Here is a 20,549-nt window from a genome sequence, read left to right as displayed (position 1 = left end):
GCTTGTATGTAAAAGAATTTCTTATGACTGAGTTTACCTAAGAATTTTCCTACACTTATATCCTTAAACTTGCAAATGGATTTTAAAGTCAATGGTTTGATCATAATGTCAACAATTTGGTCTTGAGATGAACCGTGGACAACCTGAATGACTCTCTCCTTTATGTTTGCTCTTTCGTGCATCACTAAATTTTTAGACAGTTTGATAGACAGGTTTGTTGTTATAGTGAAGGGTAATGCAACATTCTCGATTGCTTTCAATTTGTATCAAAATTTTCTTCAATAATGCACCTAGGCAAATGCTATCAAAAGCTTATTTGAGTTATCGTTTGTGGTGGAGATAGTTACAATAGGGTTCTTTTTGAATGACCATGAGATAGCTCTTGTTCCAAACATAAAATTATGTCCTAAAGTGCTTCTCTATCATCTAAGTGTTCTACATTATTTGTATATGGTCATCCAACAAGCTTCCCCTCCTTACATGAAGGCAAAACTAGATGTTCATTTTAGGTACCTGATAATCCTTTTTAAAGTTGTCATGTGAATTTTGTTGGTCTTTCCGGGTATCTTGCAATCAAGAAAACTAAGTAGGCAATATCAATTCTAGTTGCCAAGAGATACATGAGACACACTACCATTTGCTTGTAAATATTGACTTCAACACTCTTCTATAATTCATCTTTGGAGAGCTTGCACCTGGCAACATTGGACTATACTCCCTCCGTCCCATATTATAAGCAAATTTCACATTTTTAGATTCATTCAATAATTAATGTATTTAGTCTGTATATAGACTAAATACATTAATTAATGAATGAATCTAAAAAGGTGAAATTTACTTATAATATGGGACGGAGGGAGTACATCATTTGCAAAAAAAAAAAAAATAGCATACTTTTGTTGATGGATGAAGATTTCATTTATGTCTTGCTTGACTTCAACTCCTAATTACTTGAATTCATTAAACATGATCTAATCATGAGTATTTCACAAAGCCTTCTTGACAGAAACTATGTTGCTATAACAAGCCATTAGTGCTTGTCTAAGACCATACAAGGAAAAAAATCAGTTTGTACATTATATCCATGTTACACTTTTGATAGCCTAATGACTTCTCAACATAAACCTATTCATCTAATTCGCCTTGGAGAAAAACACTCTCGACATCCGTCTGAAACAAGTTGCAATCCTTCTAAAAAGCTAGGCTAGAATGTTTTTTATTGTGTCTTATCTTGCTAATGATGCAAATACTTATTTGTAGTACACTACATATTTATTGGATTTCAAGTGTGAAAGTTGTGCTAAATGATAAGATTGGTTGAAAATATACATGTTAATACTCTTTATGATAAAGTATGATTGTTGGTGAAGACAAAGAAAATTTACGTATTATTTTCAATCAAAGTGGAGATTGTTGAGTTTTGTTAAAAATATATATGTTAAAAAAATTCAACATTACTTAGTTTTGTGAATGACGAGGGAGTCCAAGGCTACCGGTTAAAGTTGTGAAAGTTAAGAAAAATATAAGGAATATAAAATAGAGATCAAGAATGCAGTGGACAAAGCCAAAAGACTTTGCCATACTGTATCAATCCTTACACACCAATATATGAAAAAAAATCTATATAAAAATTTGCGAAAGGGTGTGGGAAAAAAAAGATAGATTTGAACTAAGTGGAGTGTATAAGAAACATCGAATGTAAATATTTTAGTGGAGTGTACAAAAAATATCGAATGTAAATATTTGATTAAAGAAAGGAATATAAAGGAATATGAATAACTATTTCAAGCACTTAATGAGGTATATAAAATCTTACTGAACTCTAATATAATATATATAAGATGAGGACCTAATTATACGTTGAATTCAAAAACACATTAATATAAACATTGAAAATGATTAATGATAGGTCAAATAACATAATTGTTAAATACTTAATAAATGGAAATTTCTAAGATAAAACTTTTTAATAAGATTTTGAGGAAAAAATATTAGTGGAGACTTAAAAAAAGAAAATTTCTTTGGCCACCTCCCTATGGGGGTCACCCCCAGCGAAAATTCCAAAATACCCCTGCTTCGGAAGTTCATTTCCGAAAGCGTCTTTTTTTGAAAAAATTGACTTATTTCGGAAGTTCATTTCCGAAAACATTATTTCGGAAGTTCACTTCCGAAATACTGCAATTTCTGCAGATTTATCAAAACACTCCCCCTCCCTCAATCATTTACCCTAAATCAAAACAAAAAGTGGCAAAGGCGAAAATTTGTGCAAACAGAATTCCAAAGCTGCATCAAGGCTCCAATCACACTGCTAAACAACATTCAAAAGCCCTCAATCCTAACACTTTGTAAGTTTTGAAATTTTTAGATCTAGTTTTGTGATGCATGTTATTTAGGGTTTTAATTGCATAAATGATATATGGTTAGGTTGTTAGTAGTATTTAGGTTGTTTAGAAGCATTTTGATTTGGTTTGAAGTTTGGTTTAGGGGTCTGTCATGGAAGTTGCAGAAAACTCCATCGCAGGGGTGTTTCGGAAGTTCATTTCCGAAAACACCTTCATCCCAGTTTTCGGAAATGAACTTCCGAAATGTATCAGAAGTTCAAATTTTTTTGTTTTTTATTTTGTCTATGCATATTAATCGTTTTCAATTGTTTACAGGAACATGTCAGGCAACCAACCAGCACGCAGGACTGCGTCTTCTAAAGAGGGCGCTAAGGGAAGAAAGGGTTCTTCAAAGAAGGAGGTGAAAGAGGTGAAGGAGGTGAAGGAGGTGAAGGAGAAGAAGAAGCTTTTGACTGGTTCTGCTTCTCGTCCCCTGGGGGTCCATGGCTCGGACGTGCAGGCTCAGCCTTCAGGCGTGATCAACGCTGATGGTTCTGATACTGAGTGGGATGAGGATTGGTATAATTATCTTCATTCGGAGGAGTTCGCTCGTCGGGAAGAATAACGTGTTTTTATTTTGTTTGATGTGTATTTTGTAACCCTCGTCGGGCAGAATAACATGTTTTTGTTTTGTTTGACGTGTTTTGTTTTGTTTTGTTCTGATTTCGGATTGTATCGCACAGTGTTTTTGTATTGGATTTATCATGTTAGTTTTTGGAAGTGGTAACCGGGGTCGGAACATATGACGGAGGAGGTGGATGTTCGGAGGAAGAAGAACCGGAGGTACGTCCACCGCGAGACAAAGGAGCCAATCAATGTAAGCTATAGTTTATCATTATCATCTGGGGACGTCATTTCTAAAAAATCAAGATTAAAAATAATAAGATTTTTTTCCCAATTTTTTGTAATGACGTCCCCTGATGATAATGATAAACTATAGCTTACATTGATTGGCTCCTTTGTCTCGCGGTGGACGTACCTCCGGTTCTTCTTCCTCCGGACATCCACCTCCTCCGTCATATGTTCCGGCCCCGGTTACACCTCCTCCGTCATTTGTTACTTACAGTAGTACGTATTTTTATTAAAAGAATAAAAAAATCTTTTGAAATTTGGAAGCCTTTTTTTCTCCCCACCACTCTCTCATCCCCACCTACCCGTGTTCAACAATATCTAACTTTAATTTTATGTAATATTATCGTTGTAATCTTCACCCGATTAAATAAAGCGAATTGTTGTTGTTTTTCATTTTATTCTGTCCAGACATATTTTCGGAAGTTCATTTCCGAATTCTCCAAGGGGGGTGCGTTCGGATATGAACTTCCGAAACACCACATTTTCTGAAAAGTAACTTTATTTCGGAGATGCATCTCCGAAATCAATATGTTATATTAAAAAAAACACGTTTTCGGAGATACATTTCCGAAAACACATTTTTTAAGAAAAAAAGTACAGTTTCGAAAATGAACTTCCGAAACAAGGGGTAGTGTGGTAAATTCACCAGGGGTGGGCAAGAAGGTTAGGAGGTGGGTGAAGAAATTTTCTAAAAAAAAATCAAAGTATCAATCATTAATTTTGTTGTATACTAAAAGATCAACCATTGCAACGATCTACTTATGCGACCTACTTACTAAATCATGTAACAGAGCAATATTGAATTGATGAAAAAAACTTGCAATTAATTTTCTTTGATTTTGAAAAGTGCTTAATAGAGTTTGTGAAAAATATCAGAGAATAAGTTGATCTACTTATGCGACCTACTTACTAAATCATGTAACAGAGCAATATTGAATTGATGAAAAAAACTTGCAATTAATTTTCTTTGATTTTGAAAAGTACTTAATAGAGTTTGTGAAAAATATCAGAGAATAAGTTGATTAGAGGGGGTATAAATAGGGTAGCTCACAAGCCTAGAGAGGAACGTGAATCTATTCTTGTGTGTTCAAATGTGTTGGCCCTGAGCTTAATCGCTCGTTTTTTTAGTACAACATCGCATACCATAACACGTGAAAATGTGTGATAGCATACAAAGTATAGTGTAGCCTCCAGTAAAATCAATCAATAAATAATTTTACATGTTTTGAATCTAAGCAAGTAACACAGTAAAATTGTAATTATATGTACACTCAACAATTGACTTTGGTACTGACCTTACACATTGCATGACTTTCAATTCACATTTTTAGGAAAGCAGATGTTCCTCAAATGCAGTTCTCTGTTGCAAACTTTTTTCAAAATAGGAAACTACATTTCTGTTTCAAACTTTATTAGCCCAAAATTGACTTAAGCTATGTTTGGATAGATAGACTAGTACAGAGCAGAGTGGAATAAAACCTAATGGAATGGTTTGAATCAGGGTGGAATGGATCAGATATTCGATGCCATGGGTCATATATTCCATTCCATTGTGTGTATTTTTGTTGATTTGATGTAATGGAACATAACTAATTAGTTCATACCGTTGCATACACCCCCCCAAATTACGCTCTATCCATCATTTGCAAATCTAAACAATGGTATGCGATTACTTAATACTCCACTCCATTTCATTCCATCACATACCACAAAAATCCAAACATACCCTTAGCTGCTAAAGCTACTGCAAATGCCCGTTTTACAACAATGGAATCATATCAGCCTACAACACACTCTCAATCGTCAGCAGAAGACAACTTTTGTTTCTTCCATTTGTAAGCAGCTTCCAAGATCTTGAGATTGGTTGTCTGAGTTTCCTCAGGGAACAGATAGTCGATAAATTCTTCAATTCTGCAAATCAAATTGAGAAGAATGAAGTAGGAAAAAAGACAAATAGCAAAAAATTGTTCGTTTACGGAGTTAACAGCAATATATCATAGTCAACAAGCCTAATGTTATTGACACCAGAGAATAGCAGTGACTACATTGCAAATGATACCATATAAAATAACCCTTGTAAACCATTCAAAGACAAACAATGAGTTAGTTACATACCTAGAAGAGCCATCTTCAGTAGAAATTTGCCTTCTCTTCTTGAGCTTCTTGGGTAGCTTAGACTGGACTAAGCTAACATCACCTAGTTCTCCAGATGAAGCCTCCAAGTTGAGCCATTTCTCCAATAGCATTGCCCTTTCTTCTTTTAAATCTGGAGCTGATGATCTGAAGTAGTTTAGGGCTTCCTCAAACACCCCTAATACACGAACAAAATTAAATATGATTATGCTGCAGTTCAAACTTAATACACAATTACGATTTATAGCATATGAGCATAATAGGATAACATACTTCTGGCACGCTTAATGCATTGCTCCTTTTGTTCTTGTTCTGATAAGTCTAAACTCTCATCAATAGCTGTTGCTTCAAACTCTGCATAACTTATCCATACCTTCAAGTGCTTTGTTCGATCAAGAAGCCTTTCATAAAGCACTCTAGCTTTCTCGAATTCACATTCAGCAGTTTCAAAGTCAATGTATGCCTGCCATATATTTACAATTTTATAGTTAGGTTATGAACAACATGTATATAGGTTTCTTAGACATGGCATGCATCAGAGGATGGCAATCAGATAGAAAGAAAGAAAAATGACAACATAGCAACAAAAAACAGAGGTTATCACACTGGAGCATAACTATATTTGATGCTTTCAAGGGATAGAGATGCTTTGGGAGGGGGTGGGAGTGGATTGGGTAGCAAGTGCTAGTTGGCAAGTTAGTTAGGCCATGCAACATTAGTGGGGAGGGGGTGAAGGATAGGGAATTAGTAGAGGTAAGTGTATAGTTATTGACATCTGTATTGGTGATGCATTTGAGATCTAGCTCTGGTACAAAAATATAAATAAATTTTATGTACCTTCCATAACAACTCAGGCATATCCAACGCTGGTTGAGCAATTGCAAGCTCAAATATTGCTCTAGCTCGCTCAGTCTCAGCTAAGGATCTCTCCAATTCTGCATACTTGCTCCATGCATAGCAATTTTCAGGTGACCACTCTAGATACTTTTCATACAGTTTTCTGCATCGATCTATATTACCAAGCTGCAGTTCTATCTCTATGTATTTCTTAAATATCTGTTGTCAGAGAAAAAAGGTGCATGTGAAGCTAACCATGCAGCAATGAAAATAGGCTATATAATACTTTCGTCTAGATAGAAATTAGTACATTACCTTATCTTTAGGAGCCTTTCCAATAGCATTTCCTAATATTTGACGAGCCCCCTTGAGATTCAGCTGACGTATTTCAAACTGGGCTGCTAGAAGCCATACCTTAGCGAATGAGAACTTCGGGTGAGGTATCTGGTTGAGACACTCCCTAAAGAAATGAAATTCAAAGAGAATGAAAGCAGTGTCAATACTCAATACTCGAGAGGATAATACTGCAATGATAAAAGTATTAGTTTTTAGGTAATTTAGTAAAGGATGGTGTTAGAACTGGACCAGAAAATATTTTAAAAAACAAAAAAAAATAACAGTAAGTCAAAGGACAGAGATGACGAAGCAGAATCAAATGTGGTTAAGAATCTAGAGGAAAGAAGTGGCACAAAAACATATGTCTTACATACCAAAGATGGTGATTTAACTGAACCAGAAAAGGTAAACATCGGCAAGTCAAAAATAAATAATCTGAATCAAATGAGAGTGTGTGACTGAAGAACCAAGAAGAAAAAAGTAGTAGAGAAAGTCGGGATATATCTCTATCTCTATTATATACCAAAAAGCAAAAACAAAGGTTGTGACCTAGGTTTCTCCAACATACCTCACATAACTATTTTCATTTGAGAAAATATAGAACCCGTGACCCCAAACCTCTTCTATGAATCTTCACTCTTCTAACTACTTAGCCAACTCTTCTTCCAAATTAGAAATTGGAAAACCTTTGTTTAATGATCACAGACCTCTCTTTCCTTATTCGATTTAAGGAAATATAGAACCCATTACCCCCAACCCTGATCATATGTTGGTATTTATTTTCTTTTTTGTACTTTCATTGTTTCTTATAGCTCATTCTTTCATATATTGTTTTCTACACAACGTAATGACATTGAAAGGAACATGTAGTTTTTCTAACAGATCATTGCTTTGAACTAAACATTCTACACAAGACTAAATCAAATTGCATAGTCAGTGTTCAAAACAAAACTGGTAGACAAAAGGAGCCGCAGTGCGTGGAAGACTAAATCAAATTACCTATCCATTGTATTAGAACAAAAGCAAGTAGATAAAAGGAGTTGCGGTGCGTGGAAAACTAATAGACATTTATAACTTAACAGACCCTAACTTTCTTCAAACAATAACTAGTAGACAAATGGAGTCACGTGCGTGGAAGCCTTTGAGGAAGCGTGCAGTGACTTTCAAGCAAAATATGAAATATGTTTATTATACTAATGAGATGAGATTCCCAGTAAAGATCCCACATAGCAAATCTACATATAAATGATACAATCAAGGAAAAGCATGCACAGAAAGAACCACATATTATCATTTAAGTATCAAAATGTAAACATGACATTTGGAAGCTTATAAAAGACCGCTTACCTGTACACATCTCTTGTTCGCTCCATATCTCCAGCATCAAGCTCTTCATAGAGTGCATAATTAATCCTAAGTTGCACAGATCAATAATAAGCACCAGGAAAAAATGCAAAATCACTAAATAAATAAACAACTAGATAGTAACACAGGATTCAAATCAAACATACCACAAATAAATATAGCGCTGCCAGTATCGTTTCTCCTCAGCTGGTGGAACATTAGCTATAGCTCTCTCATAAACCTCCCTAGTTCTTCCCTTATTCCCCACACTCTCTTCCAATCTTATATAATCAAACCAAGAATCGTAATTCAAAGGATTTTTCCTCACTTCATCTTCATATTGAAACCTCCTCTTCCCGACAATAGCATCCTCAATCCCCTCCCTATCACCATACTGCTTTTCAAATGCAACAAACTTGCGATACAAATCTTCAGCCCTCGCCTTCGGAATATTATCAAGTGCAAACTTATAAATACACCTCGCCCTCTCTGCCTCCTTACACCTTTCCTCAAACTCCGCAAACGCCACAAAAAGTTGCTCAGCTTCCTCATCTTCGGCAAGCTTCTGCACCGCTCTTTCATACACATTCCTCGCCCTAGGAACCTCGCCATTCTTCATCTCAAACTTCGCATATCGTATCCAAGCACCAACCCTAGGGTGACACAAAACAAACCGCTCGAAAATCCCTCTCGCTCGTTCAATTTCATTATATCTTAGCTCAAATTTGATATAAGACAACCACCCTTGCTGATCCGGCATCCATTTCATCCACCTCTCGAAAACCTGTCTCGCTCCAGCGACATTCCCCAGCACCTCCTCCATATGAATATACTTATACCACAATTGATCCACTCGAGGCAAAAGCGTAACGGCGCGATCCCAAACATTCCTAGCATGATTAATAAACTTATTCTTCATTTCAACCTCCGCATACTTCAACCATAACGTATGATTCTTGTAATCAACTTCCAAAGCTCTCTCCCAAACGGAACGTGCGCGTTTGAAGTCTTTCTGCGACTCTTCCCACTGAGCGTATTTTATCCAAACACTCACATTCCATCGAACTCGCCGGATTAAATCTTCGAATTCCTTTCGCTTACGGAGACGGTACTCGCCGAGTTCGGTGGGATCGGTGATTTTCTGCTTGGGAGGACGGATCTCGGCCTCCTGACGCTCTCTAGCTTCACGGAGAATTTGCTCGGCGGTGATTTGAATGGGGGCGGGGGTTTTGTTCTTAACCCTAGTTGGTCGAGGTAGTTTCACCTCTGTGTCCTTTCTGGTGAGATAACCCAAGCTAGGGTCGGCATCTTTGGAAGAAGACATTGGGGAAGGATTAAGAGGGTGTGATGAAATTTCTATGAAGAACTACGAAATTTAACAGTAAGGTATTTGAGACGCGCTGAGATGAAGAGAATGAAAATGGGGATTAGGGTTCTTGAAAGGGGTTTCTGTGTTTCAACGAAGGGGGAAAGAGAGAAGAATGTTATCCGGGTTGGGAAGAAAAGGATGGAGTCCAACTCACTTGGGCCCAATTAATTTTAAGAAAAATAATATTTTAAAAAGTTTGCGATTACCACCAAATTTCCTTAATTACCCTAATCACATTTAATTTAAGATGGTTTTACATATCCTGAGAGTAATTACACAACTAATCATAATTACATTCCAACAACTAATTTAATGCAAATCTTTTTAATGCAAATCTTTTTTATTGGAATATGAAAAATATCCACTACGTTCTATGCCACTCATTGCAACACTTCTACTATCAATCCAACAACCTAATTAATTTTCTTCTAAAATCTATTCTACTTCCAACATATCTTCTAAAATGCAAAGAATAAATTATTGGAAAACGAAAAACAAATCTTTTAAGTTTCTCTTCAATCATCCATATTTTTTCATTTATTTAAGCAAATTGAAGTTATGAGTGATCTCATTCTTCATCTTTTGGTTCCATCTTCCACCATCTGCAACAACAATTTTAAATAAATAGTAACAGCCACAAAAACTTTTCATTCCAAAACAACATAGTGTATTGCAGAGAGTTTGTAATTTGACAAGGTATGTAGTCACACAATCATTCATCCTTTATCGCTATCATGCTTTTTCTGTGTTGAATCACCTGTAAATAGCAAATGCATTTTCAATATCTTTCTCCATAGAACCAACACTTCCATCAACCAACAACATCAACACACGCACAACAATGGCGGAATCGAAACACCGACGCTTACGACATTGAACAAATCCAAAAACCCTAAACTAAAAGCAGAGGAAGCACAAAAGATCTTACTCGAAAGCAGAGGAAGCACAAAAGATCTTACTCGAAAGCAGACATCGGTAAAGCTTTCATCAATTAGTAGCCTTCGCCGTTAGATTTTTGTCTTTATTTTCCTTATTGTATATTCCGTTTGTGGTTGTAGTTTGTAAATAGTTTCAAATTAGTGAAATCCGGGTATTGGGATATGGTCTGGAAAAAGGTTCTGATTTGTTTTTGCTTTTGCTAATCCCTTTATTGTTTGGTTGTTTGTGTGATGCTTTTTATTCTGATTTCAGTTTACCTTTGAATTTGTGATTGCTAGGACTTTGTTACGCCGCTTGGATGATAGATCGAGAGAAAAAGAAGAGAGCTAAAAGGGTTTCAGTTTTCTTAATTTTTCTGCTATGTTGTTTCGACGATAGATCAAAGACAAAGATGAGAGAGCAATGGAAACGTTGATGAGAGATAAACATAGGCGGAGAGAGAACATTATTATTTTCCTCTTTTTATGTTTTTTTGGAAAATTAAATGAAAAAATAGCGTGGTATTGAAAATTGTTAATTGAGGATTTTTTTTGCCTTTCTAAGAAGAAATTCAAATTCAAGACTTCAAATTTTGGTGTCTTTCTATTTTATTTATTGATTTAATTTAATTTTGATTTAGGTTTCTGCATGACTTGAAAATAAATGAGATTAAATAAAAAATTAATGAAAATTATTATGAACCAAATATAATAATATATTTACTATCATTTCTTTTCATAAATGTTTAATTACTATTTAATTTTTTTTAATATTTGAAAACAGTAACAAGATCAAATTTTTTTGGCACCACGTGTTTAAAATAGGTTAATTTCTTCTATAAATAAATTAAAACACAAATATTTTTAAATGATGTTTTATAAAATATACTTTTAAATATTTTAACCTTTTTGCTATAGGTTTTAAATTAATATAAAAAACGTATGAATATAAAGATATTTTAAATAAATTTTTATATAAAACATTTTTAAAATATATCTTTCGAAATAATTATGTTATTTTATCATATAATAAATCAAAATTAATCTTTATATTTTAATTATTTTATTTTATCTTAAAGAATCATAAATCAAATTTGATAGGGAGATAAAAATAATAATAAAAAATAATAACTTTTTTATTACCATTATTATTACATTTTATGTGCCAAATTAATTCAATTAAACCACTATTTTTACAAATTATATTTTTAAAAGATTAAGAAATTAAAAGAATATAGTACTAATTTTATTGAAGATTTGTTGACAATTTTATTAGGAGTCTACTTTAATATATAAAAATCAGTTTGAGAGATTTTTTCATACCCCTAAACGTAATTACACAGTTAAACCTATTCAATTGCCTTTAGCCCTAATTAATTATAATGTTTTTATTGGAATGAGTAGTCCATTTAACACGCTGCCTTTTAGTCATTCCATACTAATTATTAACCATTTTAAATACAATTTGTAGAAAATTTTAATAATATTAAACCGTTAATAATACATGGAACAATTAATCTGAAATTCTATCAATTTGATAAGAAAAGTTTTATTGTCCAATATTATCATTTAATTATTTTTTTATTATAAACAATGTTGTCGTTAAGTTTTTTTGCTTTATAAATGCAATTCTTATTAACAAAATTACTAATTTATTTAATAAAATATTAAATAGTTTTATTTTATTTTATCGCAATCCTTTGTCATTGATTAAACTGAACCTGTTAGACAATCGATGTCTACCAAAATTAATTTCATGTCCAAGTTTAAACAAATATTTTAATCCGATTTTCATGCCTTCAATTATCTTTTTTTCATCATCAACTTATATCAGCATGCCTTATGTCTTTAATATTTGACAATATCTAAAAACAATCATTATTTTTTTTTGCATGCTACAAGTTTTCCAATCAATTCCAATATCTAAAAGTAATCACTACGGTTAATTAATTATAAAAAGGTGGAATTCATATAACTCTCTACCTTCCATACAATATCAACAAATATATAGTACCTTGACATAATTCAAATTCAAATAGAGGAATGAGTATAAAATAATTGTAAATAAACATACAAAAATGATTTTGTATAGAATTAAAAATTAAATGCATATAACAACTTTCAATACGCATTATTGTATCTTCCCCATTGAAAATAGTTGACATTAATTCTAATTTATATTCATTCCTTTAATATCTATAAAAAAAATATTTGACATTAATTCTAATTTATATTCATTTCATTAAATATATCAAATATAAAGAAAGAGTTGGTATATAAATCTTTTTCTGTCAAGATTATAAATAAAATTATAAGTTATTTTTTATTTAATAAATGTTCTATTTTTGTTATTAGATTTGCAATTTGAATTAAATATTTTTGTTGTTTTTATTTCATTACATTTTTATTTTTGATTCGGTATGAGTAGCTAACACAAATATGAGAAATTAACGACATATATGTGATAAGTAACATTAATATTAATAATATACATCATCTTTTGTATATATTTTTCTTTGGTAAATCAAATTAAATATATATTTAAAGTTAAATAATGAGATTTAAATGTGTTGCATTGAATTATAATATGTCATTTCATTATTTTTTGTTTCTTGACTTATATAGATGTTATAATTTTTTTTTTTGCAATTTTTTATTTTGATAATTTAAATTTGCAATTTGAATCATGTTCATCCTGTTAATGTGCGTCTGCGGAAAAAAAGGCGGGTAGACATACTAGGGGTGGGAGCCCATAAAAACGGTTGATAATGGTAGTACATAATAACTACATTATCTCAATTTTTATTTATTTTTTACTTTTTATTAAGAACTATATTTTTTTAGAGTTAAAATTGTAATCAACAATAATAATTAATTATCTCTAATATTATTTTAATTTTTATCCAATTTTATTCTTATTTTTTAGTTCATTGTAAAATTTATTTAAAATCATCTCTATACCTTTCATTATTTTGTTTGTCTTTCATATTATTTATTTTGCCAAATATTTTTGCGTATTAATATTTATCTTCACGACAATAAGTTACAAATATTTTTATAAATAAGAAATAATTTACTGTTGATACAATTATTTTTATAAACGGTAATAAATTATAAGTATTTTTATAAACGGGAAAAAGTCAACTGTTGATAAAATTATTTTTATAAAACGGGAATAAGTTACAAATATTTTTATAAACGGGAAAAAGTCAACTGTTGATACAATTATTTTTATAAACGGAAAAAATCTACTGTTGATACAATAATTTATTAAACGGGAATAAGTTACAAATTTTTTTATAAGTCGGAAAAAATCAACTCTTGATATAATTGTTTTTATAAGCGAGACTAAGTTACAATTATTTTTATAAACGAGAAAAAGTTAACTGATGATACAATTATTTTTATAAACAAAAATAAGTTACAAATATTTTTATAAATGGACAAACGGAGGGGTGGCAAAACGGACCGTTTGCTCCGCCCCGCCTTAAACTTGCCAAAAAACGAGCGGGCGTACAAGCCCGCCAAGTGAAATGGGCATAAAAATCATGCTCGCTCCGCCAAGATGACGAACGGCGGATTTTCCCGTCTATTTTTTCATTTTATTAAATAAATTACATACTTTTTTTATTCAATTAAATTTTTCATTTATTTTTTAAAACAACTTTTTATAAAAGCATCTTTTAAACAAATTTTACTTAAAAAATATTACTTATATTTACAAATAAATGTATAAAATAAAACCATCAAGAATTGAAATTACTAGGATTAACTAAAAAATGGTGAACTTAATTACTAGAATTAACTAAAAAATGGCGAACTTATGGCGAGACGGACATAGGCGAGACAGGTTTTGACGGGCGGCGGGCTTTGACGGGGCGAGCTTTGGCGGGCGGCAGGTTTTTGCGGGGTGGACTTTGTTGGGCGGCGGGTCCAAAATTCTAACCTAACCCGCCAATTTTTGGCACGTGCGTGGGTAGGGCCAGCGAACCATGACCTATTTCGCCACCCCTACACACTGGTTATAAAATCTTGCCTCCGCCCTGCAAAACCATGAGTGTAGAGTGTGGAGGACACACACACATTGCACCTTTTATGAATGAGAAAAAATCAATTGTTAATACAATTATGTCTCTATGTGAAATGTATTATACCAAATACTCATATATATTCTTTAACATAATTCATATGTATATCCTAACAACAACTACAACCTAATAAATTAAATTAATATTTATATGACAATCATCATTAAGATATTTTTTCTTAACTCATATGTATTTATATATTTTAATTATAATTACATAATATTTATTTAATATTTATATCGGCATTGCGCGACCCGTGCGAACGCCCGGGTCCTTACTAGTTCATTTAAAAGTTTTATAAAATTTAAATAAATTTTAAACTATTCAATTGGAGCAGTGTTTTAAAAACCGGACCGGTCATCGAACCGGTGAGGGTACTGGGTCACTGGTTTATCGGTCGAACCGCACGACCAAACCGGATTAAACCGGATAACTCGGTTGAATAGACCTATCATTATATAGGTATAAAACCGGTCGAACCGGATGATTCAGTCTCTAAAAAAATATAACTAGCTTTTAAATTTTTTAAAAATATCATATCATAAATTCACAATTTCATAACTTAAATTCAAATTTTAAACAAAGGTATCACGCATAACAAAATAGTAAAAAATTACAAAGTCTAATTGCAAACAAAGTCTAATTACAACATAATCTAAACAAAGTCTAATTACAACATAATCTAATTGAATAGTTTATAACAAAATAACTCCAATGTGTACCAAATTTAATTCAAAATAGGATCCTCCTAAAAAGAAAATCAAATAAAATTCAATATGTTTATGCTATTTAAGAAAATTTATTAGCAAAGATAACAAATAGACAATAAAGTTTGTAATTTGTCACTAACGAAAAAAACTATGTGAGAATGCTATTTAAGTAATACACTACTAAATATATTAAAAGAAAAATTTAAAAAAAGTTTAAAAGAAATGTTAAAAAAAAAAAGTTTAAAAAAAGTTAAAAAAAAAAAAGAAAAAAAAGCAATTAAACCGCCGGTTTTCCGGTTTTCACCGGTTCCCACCGGTTTGATGGCATACCCGATCCGACTATTGAACCAGACCGGTTACCTGGCCGGTTCCCAGTTCGACCGGTCCGACCGGCCGGTCCGGTCCGGTTTTTAAAACACTGAATTAGAGCATAAATATCAGGAATGTTTTAGAGTATTTTCATGGTGCAACAACTCTTATTTGAGTTTTTTTTTTGGGGGAATTCACTAATCGACATCATTTTAAAACAATTCATTCAATTTTAACTCTAATAATACAACTCAAATGGTATATTTAGATTGATGGATCGGAGTAGCATGGAATGGAATGGAATGGTATAAATTTATGTTTCATTGTTTGGATTGATTAAAAACTGATGGAATGGAGAAGAACTCGATGGAATGCATTCAATCTCATTTCATCATTTTCCATTATTTCTTATACCTGCAATTTGGACGGAATCACAAAATCTATCTATTCCGTCATGAAATACCCAAACAATAGAATACAATCTTTATTTCATTCCGCTCCGCTCCGTACCACTCCATTCTGCTTCACTCTATTCCGCTCCGTTCATATTACTCTATCCAAACATAGCCTAAAGAATTCATATAAGATCTTACAATTTACCATATATATAAATATTTTATCCATATTAAATGTTAGTTTGATACAAATTGATTAAAATATTTCAACTAATACCATTCTTTATTATTTGTGTCAGCTAGAGCTGTCAAAATGGGCTCGACCCATCGTGCCGGCCCATAAGCCCAATAATTTAGCACGGGCCGAATCGCAAAATACCTTCAAAAAATACGACCAAATTTTTTTGAACCAACCCATCGAGCCTATGTTTTTCATGTGATGGGTCGAGCCAAACAGGCTTTGGGCTGGCCTATTAAAAAAAATATTTTGGTAAATTTTAGGGAAATAAGATTTAGATAAGATATGATTGCATAAATATGTTTTCAAATGACAAAGAAAAGTTAAAGAGGATGAACATATAATTTCAAGATGATTTGATCAATAAAATGGTTTTGAGAAGAAGAGAAAATTTGATAAGTATTGGTGATAATATTAAGTTAGTTTGTACTTTTACATGAATGTTTTTGTGGTATATATATATATATATATATATATATATATATATATATATATATATATATATATATATATATATATATATATATATATATATATATATATATATATATATATATATATATATAGGGGACGAATCCAGTTCATTAAAATCAACAAATCAACATTTAATGGTCGTGATTCATTGTTATCATTGCTTATAATAACCAAGTGTTCTCACTTGAGTTGTAACGCCCCAGACTGCTTTCGGGATGATCGACTGACCCCACAAACCAACACGGGTCTTTTCAGCATGCTTTGACCTCACTCGCATGCTTTCCGGGAAACTTCCCAGAAGGTCACCCATCCCAATACTACTCCAAGTCAAGCACGCTTAACTGTGAAGTTCTTATTGAACGGGCTCCCGAAAAGAAGATGCATCTTGTTGGTATAGGTAGTACCCATCAATCCTTATAAGCTATCCTTCAACCATGCAGTCCCATACCTGCACGGCCTCATGATCCCTCTCCTTCCGATGTGGCGACCACCCTTGCCCTCATAGGCCTTCGGTGTTTCATGCGGTGCAACTAACCCTCGCCTTCTTCGGCCTCGGGTGTTACATGCCCACCAGCTTCCGCATGGTTCGTGCTCGAACCACATCGTACTGGGAGAGGTATAGCTCTGATACCATTTGTAACGCCCCAGACTGCTTTCGGGATGATCGACTGACCCCACAAACCAACACGGGTCTTTTCAGCATGCTTTGACCTCACTCGCATGCTTTCCGGGAAACTTCCCAGAAGGTCACCCATCCCAATACTACTCCAAGTCAAGCACGCTTAACTGTGAAGTTCTTATTGAACGGGCTCCCGAAAAGAAGATGCATCTTGTTGGTATAGGTAGTACCCATCAATCCTTATAAGCTATCCTTCAACCATGCAGTCCCATACCTGCACGGCCTCATGATCCCTCTCCTTCCGATGTGGCGACCACCCTTGCCCTCATAGGCCTTCGGTGTTTCATGCGGTGCAACTAACCCTCGCCTTCTTCGGCCTCGGGTGTTACATGAGTCGTCCCCTATATATATATATATATTTATGGATAAATATTTTAAACATCACTTATATACGTTTATGATGACTCTCTACTTATGTTATATTGCATTTATCCATTACATTCCTTTTATAAAATTAAAATTATAATATTGAAATACGGGCCAGGCTGGCCCATCTGGCCGCACGGGCCTTTGAAAAATGGGTCGGACTCATTTTATGTAGCACATTAAGCAATCGGGTCGGGCCAACCCATTTAAACATATTGGCCCACTAGGCCAGAACGGGCTGGGCCATGCCGGCCCATTTGACAACTCTAGTGTCAGCCACGAACGGTGCTTGATGAAGCAACACCAAATCCTAGTTGAAAAACTCCAACCATTAAACCGTTGAAAAAACTGGCTCCACTCTGGCGGACAAGCTTGAAAAATTGCCACTGGAGTTGCTCTTATCGTTGTTTTACAAATTTCAAAGACATTATGTCAGAAAATGATGGATGTTTAGGTGACAGTGTCGTAATTTACTTTGCAGACATCCATCTGTCCGCAAAAACTTAAATTGGGACAAAAATATAGAGAAAAGTGGTGATACACTGACAGTGTAAATTAATTTTACAATGTCAACTAATTACGATCATGATCCAGCTATATCACGCTTTTATTTTAAAAAAATATCAATGCATATCAATTAAACTCCAATTATATATATATATATATATATATATATATATATATATATATATATATATATATATATATATATATATATATATATATATATATATATGATGTATAAGTCGGAGTGATTTTAAATAGGAGATAGGAGTATTAAATGATAACCATTTGATTATATAAATGATCTTGATGAACATTAATTGTCTATGTTTGTATGTGGCGTCGTTAAGATCATATATCTAATCCAATGGTTGGCATTTAATCTTCCTATCTCTTATTTTAAAAACCATCTTACTTGATACATCCCATATATAAAATAAATTTTGAGGTATATTGACTCATTTTAGAGTCTTTGATAGATTGTATAGATATTTATAAAAGGGTTAAATAAGTTTTTGGTCCCTATAAATATTGCAGTTTTCATTTTTAGTCCCTCTTTGCCTTTAGGCAACGGTTTTTACAAAAAAACGTTGTCGAAACCAGCTAAAACCGTTGTCCCTCTCTGACTTTTAAACGCATGATCATTGCTTTGTCTAGGAGCAGATGATCATATCTCAATTTGGGTGGTGATGATCATATTTTATCTAGGTGCAGATGACCATTCTTTTTTTCATTTAGATTACTAAAAAGTGTTCTACATGTGAAAACAAGTACCTTATAGTATAAAATATTCTCAATTATATTGTTATCATAAAAACTCTAAAATTAGAGTTTGTTGTTCTTCATGCCAATTTTGGTTGAACAATCTTTCTATGTTTGAAGACAACAAGCATATATAACTCTATAAACAATTTTTCCAAAAAAAAAAACTTAAATGGTGAGTTTTGTAAACTTCCTTTGAATCTAAGTTGTTGGAATTTAAATGTGAGTGGTTAAGTCTCACATCGATTAGAAATGAAGAAAATGTTGGATTTATAATAGAAATGACTCATACCCATAATGTCGTAGGGTTTCGGGAGAATATACGATATCAAGGTCTCTTGGATCCTGAACGTTTGACTCATTGACACTTCTGGTGCTCTCCAAACTCCCCAACAAGTGGTATCATAAACTAGTTAGGCTCAGTAGGGGAGCAGAAATGGGATTTTAGTGTGGATCTAAGCTACTGATGTGGGTGACTCACACATGTGGAGGAGATTGTTGGAATTCAAGTGTAAATGGTTAAGTCTCACATCGATTAGAAATAGAGGAAATGTTGGATTTATAAGAGAAATGACTCATACTTCTATTGCCTTAAGATTTTTGGTGGATATGTGGCGTCAAAATCTCTTGGATCCCCCAACGTTTGATCCATTAATACTTCAGACGCTTAGCTCCCCGGACTCCCCAACAAGTGGTATCCGAGTCGTTGGTTCGAGTGAAAGACTGACTCACTTGTATCGAAAATCCTCCCACGTGGTAGTGGGTAGAAGGCATGTCCCATTGAAAAAGTGTCAATGGCGGTACAAGCGTATGTGATTGAAATATTTTTCGGTTGAGGGGGAGCATTGTAGATATACTCACATTTTAGGGGGGTGTTGAGAAAAACAAGTTTGAGTTGAAAGTCTTGAAAAAAAGTATGGGAAAGTCTCACGTTAATTAGAAAAGTGGAGATTAGGCACTTTATAAGTGAGATAACTCATACACCTATTGTCTTAAGATCTTGGGTAGATCGGTGACATCAAGGTCTCTTGGATCCCCAACATTTAGCCCATTGGCTCTTAGTTCCCCAGACTGTCCAACAAGTGGTATCAAAGCCCTGGTTAGGCTCTATGGGAGAGCGGAAGTGAATCCTAGTGTGGATCAAGGCTAAAGACCCACATTGGGGGAATGGAGGGAATGTTGGGTTTATTTGAGAGATGGCTCATATCCCCGTTGCCTTAAGGTTTTTGGTGAATATGTGGCGTCAAGGCCTCTTGAATCCCCCAACGTTTGCTTCATTGACACTTCTGATGCTCAGCTCCCTAGACTCCCCAACACAAGCCAAGTTAAAAATAAGTAATTTAAAGAGAAATAAAATTGATTTCTATCATTATTTATCTCCATGTATGCACATAATAACATTATACAATTCCCTCAATTTTGTCATCAACAAAAAGATTATAGAGAGAGAGAGAGAGAGAAATGTAGTTTGAAAGAAGAAATTGAACTCTTGTTAAGATAAAATCAATAAAAGTTCACAAAATAGAAGATAATGCTCAAACATATAAACAGAAATCAAGGGTTCGTAGAAACTATGTTTCTAAGGGTTGCTAGAATGTTATAAGGGTTCCTTGTAACTAAGCGCGGTTGTTATGTTGCACTTGAAGAATGTTGGTTTTCTCTTGCATTTTTGCTTGCATGTGTTATTGATGTGTGGCTTGAATCTGAAGACATTTTTGCAAATACTCATTATGGAGCCTAATCTTCCACGGTGGATGAAGTTTTAGTGGTAAGCATGTTGAATTGGGCTCTAAAAACTAGTTCATGAAGAGGAATGCACTGAGAAATAGTAATTTGTCTTAGATGAACTAAATAT

The 20,549-nt window shown here is 33.4% G+C and overlaps 1 protein-coding gene across 1 annotated transcript; it reads right to left on the bottom strand.

Annotated features, from left to right (window-relative positions):
- Positions 1-4,427: 4,427 nt before the first annotated feature.
- Positions 4,428-9,396, bottom strand: LOC131652490 (uncharacterized). The gene is made up of 7 exons (XM_058922348.1): positions 8,051-9,396; positions 7,887-7,952; positions 6,519-6,663; positions 6,204-6,422; positions 5,640-5,829; positions 5,349-5,544; positions 4,428-5,144 (listed from the first exon to the last, which is right to left on the bottom strand). Exons 1-7 carry the CDS (start codon positions 9,205-9,207, stop codon positions 5,030-5,032), a joined length of 2,088 nt encoding a protein of 695 aa, XP_058778331.1. The 5' UTR covers positions 9,208-9,396; the 3' UTR covers positions 4,428-5,029.
- Positions 9,397-20,549: the final 11,153 nt, after the last annotated feature.

This window comes from Vicia villosa, linkage group LG2 (genome assembly GCF_029867415.1).
Source record: "Vicia villosa cultivar HV-30 ecotype Madison, WI linkage group LG2, Vvil1.0, whole genome shotgun sequence".
Lineage (NCBI taxonomy): Eukaryota > Viridiplantae > Streptophyta > Magnoliopsida > Fabales > Fabaceae > Vicia > Vicia villosa.
Note: the sequence above shows the minus strand (reverse complement) of the source record. Positions and strands in the feature narration are given on the sequence as shown.